Source organism: Aplysia californica, unplaced genomic scaffold (assembly GCF_000002075.1).
Source record: "Aplysia californica isolate F4 #8 unplaced genomic scaffold, AplCal3.0 scaffold00804, whole genome shotgun sequence".
In the NCBI taxonomy this organism is placed as follows: domain Eukaryota; kingdom Metazoa; phylum Mollusca; class Gastropoda; order Aplysiida; family Aplysiidae; genus Aplysia; species Aplysia californica.
Genome location: NW_004798074.1, coordinates 60654 through 66545, shown reverse-complemented (window position 1 = coordinate 66545; position 5892 = coordinate 60654). Strand labels below are relative to the sequence as shown.

Below are 5892 nucleotides of genomic sequence, written 5' to 3'. Positions count from 1 at the left end.
AGTAAAGCACACGTATATGGCGGATAGGGGGGTCGGGTAAGTTTTGAATAGCAGACTCAAGTTTAAGTTTACTAAGTTCCTCTCCTGAGTTGCCCTAGTCGCTATCTCAGAATTACTACGTTCTATCTGCTCAGTACCTAATTCTGAGATACTTTACGTCAAAGATTTTGAGTTTCACATCATGTCAAGCATTTTCGAATGCTATTCTTTGAATATCTTGACAATGACTCCGAATAATATTACGATTTTGATAGAGTAGATAAAACATTTGGTTTTTAATCTTGTGGCCAGAGTAACTCAAAACGGCCACAAAAAATGCTTGAAAGTACTTTGGAATTCTGAAGTAGCGTAGTTACGATGAACTGATACCCTTGTCCATCGGACAGGGCCACACTACAAGGTCAGTACTCCTGCCCAGGAAGCAGTGTAGTTTCAATCAAATGTGTCGTAATGTGGTGGAATCAGGAGCACGTCAATTTTAGGGCACGTGGAGCTATTGATATTAACATAATTCGTTTATCTTGCTTTCGTTAAAAGAAATACCCGTCTATCTTCAATAGACCTTCATCGCTATATTAATTTCTGATTGAAGGAGTTACGGCTCACCTAGTTTTACAGGTAAAATTAGTGAGAAAACTGCCGCCAAAGTTGGTGACTTCCAAAGCTTGAGAGTCCTTAGAAACCGTAAACTGATTTTTTGTGTGCCATTAATCAACATGTTTCAAGGAAAATCCGCATTGCAGAGCAGTTGTTTTAAAAGAACATTACAAATGTTGAGCCAAATATAACAAATTCTAGGAAAATTGCCAAACGGGAAGAAAAATGCAGTTTTCCTCGATTTCATTACTTTGACGAGCGCCTGATTTCACCACGGTGCCTCACAAATTGTTTTTCTTACATCTAATCTGCCATGGTTGGATTACAAGACTTTCGTAACTGTGAGATTACGGGTTCGGGGATTGGAAAGCCATTGCAGTCCAACGTTTAGTCCTTAAGAAAGGCACTTCCCATCAATGTTCCCATTTTGTTCTGTTCGATTTGAAATTGTTATTTACAGTTTGCAGCCTTCCACCCCCTCCCCCTATCCCCTCCCATGTTCTATTAATCTCACAATGTTGCAAGGGAGGGGCATTAAACCCATTCACTTTCGCACATCTGGGGCGTGTTTATCTCGAATTTTGCCGGGACCTCGCTACCGCCACAAAACAGCCTGTTATTAAATCATTGTAAACCAACATAAAAAAGTAATTAAAACAATGACTTAAAACGAGAAAAACAAAAACAAATAAATAGGTCATTCGTTTTCTGTAATAATACTTTTTTATGAAACAAATTTCAACCCGAGTTTAAAATCTCTAAAACTTCACACAGCGTGTACTAGATATAATCTTGTAGTTTATTTTTGTTTTCATCATCTGTAGAAAAAAATGAGAAACCAACCAGCACAGAATGAATTGTTAAAACTAGACTATAGATTAAAGCAACCTAGAAAATGTTGGAGCATTAACTGTAGTGTGCTCATGATGTCCTCAACACCTCACAAAATACGCGGTCATTGACGCTCCCTTGCACGAGTGTACCTGTGGACACATTAAAGAAATTAAGAAACATCAAATTGTCATAGGAAACAAGAAAAAAAAGTACTGAAAAGTTACATCAAGCCAATCCTATTATACGGGTGCGAAGAATTGACAATCAATAGACAGTTGGAAAGAACAATTTAAGCGATAGAATTGGACACATGCTCCGTATCTCACGGACAGCTAGAAAAACGAAAAGAAGAAGTCTTGGTTGAAGTAAATTACAGAAAACAGCTTATGGCGAATATACGAAAGCAACAGGCAAATTTCATTGGACACACACAGCGGAAGGAAGAATGGGAGAATATTGTAATAACAGGCAAGTTTGATGTAAAGAGGCAGATGCAGACACAGGGAAAAGATACTGGACAGGTTGACAACATGGCTAAAAACAGCAAGAACAATAGACACCATCGCTGCAACTCAGGACGTATTGAAGTTAAGGTCCATGATCGCCCACGCCAAGTAGTAGTAGTAGTTGTAGTAGTAGTAGTAGTAGTAGTAGTAGTAGTAGTAGTAGTAGTAGTAGTAGTAGGAGTAGGAGTAGGAGTAGTAGGAGTAGTAGTAGTAGTAGTAGTAGTAGGAGGAGGAGGAGGAGGAGGAGGAGGAGGAGGAGTAACAGTAACAATATTAGTAGTTTGTTCTTAACGCTGTAAGTCATTGTGCTCATCACTATCAAACAATAAGCTCGTATTTTTCTGCCTCCTGTTTCCAATTTCTCTTGCTCTGTTCACGGAATTATTTGTCATCTGTGATTATGATTTGAGTCATGACGCGATGGAATTAGGTGCTCTTCATTTTTTGGCTATATTGTGGAGTTATTGGTACCAATTTAAAGCCTGTACATTTGCCTTCCTTTTGATGAAAAAAGTACTCATCGATTTTGAATAGAAGTCGAGATATTCGCAAGTCTAAGAAGTGGGGATTGCCTGGAGTCTGATGCAAAATTAACGAGAAAATGGCAGCCTGTTGTATGTTTTCCGGCTCTGAAATTTGGAGTACCAAAACTTGGGACGCGGTTGACAATGTTCAGGTAAATTGTGGAAAGCCTTTCTGGGTCTTGGCCAAGGTATACTCAAGTGTTTGGTTCTGAGAGAAATAGGAAGAACGTGCTCTGATTATATGCTTTGTGTCATTAAATTCTGTTGGAAACGTATACACTTAGAAAATGGCAGATATCCAAAGAAATGTTACATGCGTTTGTATCGTTCCTATGAACTGGGCAGAGTCACCTGGGCTACTGACGTTAAAAACCTATTATTTTCCCTGGGGTTTGGATATGCCTGGTTTTCTCAAAGTGTTGGAAGCACTAAATTATTTCTCAGTGAAATAGAAAGTAGGCTTGTTGATCATTGTGTGCAGAACATAGAGGAAGAAATATGTTGCAAGTATAAGTTATTATCTCTTACAATTCCGTTTTAAGAAATAGCCGGGTATATCATCAACATCCCACGATGTTGGAATAGAGTCATAGCCTTGTTAAAAACACACATCATTCCATTAAATAACAATCTTCATCGGTGGAAATGAATAAATTTCTCCTTATGAGAGAGGTGTAACTCTCATGAAATTGAAGAAGAATTTTGCTTTAAAGTTTATTGTCCTAATTTTGTCATCAAAGGAATTTGTTAATTCCTCCCAACCTGACTCGGCCTAGGGACAGACAATATGCAATGTTTGACCTATAATAAGAGATATCAACACAATGTGTACTTTTTCATTACGGAAACTGTATTTTTAACAATTGAATGTGTTATATTATGTGATGTGGACAATGGCCTTAAACACTGCATAAACTTACTTACTCCCTTAAACAGGAATGTATTTTGAAATGGACCTAAAATGTGCCCAAAAGATAAACAACATGGACAGAAATTGCGATTTCTACGATTTCATTATTTTGGCAAGTCCCTGATTCCACCGTGTCGTGACACACTTTAATGATCTTCCAAAGCTACTGCCGGTTGACGATAAGTTCAGGTGAGCCTGGGCCGCATCGCGTATTCCACAAACAAACGTTTATAAGTATTAACTCGTAGAATACGAAAGGTTATTCTACCTACTTTGTACGAGGCCATTTTTTCTTCATTTAAGTTTGCAGCACCAGAACATAGACTTCTTTTATCTACGTAAGAGAGGCCTATGTTCTCTACGTAAGAGAGGCCTATGTTCTCTACGTAAGAGAGGCCTATGTTCTCTACGTAAGAGAGGCCTATGTTCTCTACGTAAGAGAGGCCTGTGTTCTCTACGTAAGAGAGGCATATGTTCTGACAAACTGCTAGAGTTCAGAACTGCTATGAATAAAGGCTTACAAAATTACAAGGGTTGTACTTTCTTATCCTTGCAGCCAGAGACCTGTAGCGCTTTCTCTTAAACGTTGAAGTCAAGTAGGGGCGCAAATTATCGTCCTGTCCTGCAAACCTCAGTTGGCCCGAATTTAAGATGGACCTAAACTGTGTTGGGCCTAAAAGATAGATACAGATAAAAATTGCCTTATGGGCGGGAAGATGTCGGCTCGATCAGTTCGAAAAAGGGATTACAACTTACCGCTTTCATTGTGTTGCCTTCGACGACTCTGCTCACGTTAACCACCAATCCGGTTTCATGCATGGTCATTTTCTCCGTGCTCTTGTTGCCGTCCATGTTCATGGTGACCTAGACATTAGAAAAATGTATAAATGTTGAAAAGATTTAGTATTTTAGTCAGACTCTTAATGCTCTTGCCACACAATTAGTTTATAATATATGTGTCGAAGATTAGTGGCGTTTACAAGAGAGTAACAAATTCAAAAAAGAAGGGGGAGAGATAATGACGATATATAATTGATAATAAAGGAGAAAAATACACCAGAGCATACACCAACCACCCACTGTAGAAAAGCCTGTGAGTTGAGTTTTTACAATGTGCAATTCTTGTGCATTATCCCACCCTCGTAGACAGAGGCGTATCTTTCAAGCTATAATCTCAGCAATCCCCCCCCCCCTTTTGCCTTTTCCCATAGGGTACAGCATCGCAACCTGCTACGTGTTAATATTCACAGTATATTACTCCTTCGCATCTGGATGATTTGAGAATCGTATAGTATGCAACTGGGCCAATACTGTTACAATTGCGGGCTTCATATCTACAGGCTGCCCATGGGCACTGTAGTTGAGGTAAAAAAAAAAGTGTACTTTTTAAAATACAAAAGAGCGAAGAGGAGCTGCTATTGTTTAAAATGGTCTAGCAGAAAAAGATGCAAGTCTATGTCATAAACTGACAATAGCAGCAGTCTTCTAAAACCTCTTGCAGTCACCGGAAAATTCACGTGTGTCCGTACCTGCTTTTAGTAACGACACATGTGTCCTCAGCTGGATTGTTATCACACCTGTTCCTTCTCCTCTAATGAAGAGAGAAAGGTTAATCCCTCTCCCTCTTCAATCTGTCTACCTATCTGCATCTATCTATCTATCTATGTATCTATCTATCTATCTATCTATCTATCTATCTATCTATCTATCTATCTATCTATCTGTCTGTCTATCTATCTATCTAAAATTGCATCTGTCTATCTAACTAACGGTATACTTTTACCTTGTATTTTACTCCATCGAGATCTACGACCTCATAGTCCTGATTTTCTTTAACAGTATAGGTTTTGGGTGAAAGGCTGGGATCGTTCTCATCGCTCATCTCAAACGTCCAATTGTCGCCACTTTTTGAGATCTTGTAGGTATATTGCCTTTTCTTGAGCGCAGGCAACAAAGCGTCAGGAACCTCTATGAGAGGACAATAGAATACAGCAACAATGATGATGATGTTTCTGTTGCATCCGATATAACTTCTAAAAATAATGACGCAAATTAATGGAATTTGTGTTGTGTAAATTCCCGCTCAGCAGCAAGCTCTATGTGCTTTAGAATCTATATTACAGAATACAACAAAGAATACCAATAGATTTGATAGCATTCTGAAACAACCTCAACTTCTTGTGAAGCAAACAGTGCAAGCAGCCATTTTACAGGAGATAAGACACTTATATTCTGATATTATCTGTCACTGTCTATGGTGGGGTACCCATTTCTACCTGGGTGAAGTGAGGAGAATTGATGTAAAGTATCTTTCCCAAAGACACAATGTGTTGGGCCTGAGCCTCGATCCCCAGGCCTGCTACCTCACGATTACGAGTCCACCGTAGCTTAACCAATAGACTTTAACAGTGCTAACAATAAAGTAAGAGTCTCAAAATTATAATAAGACAAATAATAAGGTTTATAACAAGCCTATTAATAATAATGATAATAATAATAATAATAATAATAATAATAATAA

At 38.5% G+C, this 5892-nt stretch overlaps 1 protein-coding gene across 1 annotated transcript in view; it reads right to left on the bottom strand.

The window, feature by feature from the left end:
- Window positions 1–1291: 1291 nt before the first annotated feature.
- Window positions 1292–5892, bottom strand: part of LOC101847069 — a 6342-nt gene continuing 1741 nt past the window's right edge. Inside the window, exons 3-5 of the mRNA XM_005109672.3 lie at window positions 5155–5339; window positions 4128–4235; window positions 1292–1580 (exon numbers count right to left, since the gene is read on the bottom strand). Coding sequence (XP_005109729.1) covers window positions 1530–1580; window positions 4128–4235; window positions 5155–5339 — 344 coding nt within the window. The 3' untranslated portion in view covers window positions 1292–1529. The remainder of the gene's footprint in view (window positions 1581–4127; window positions 4236–5154; window positions 5340–5892) is intronic.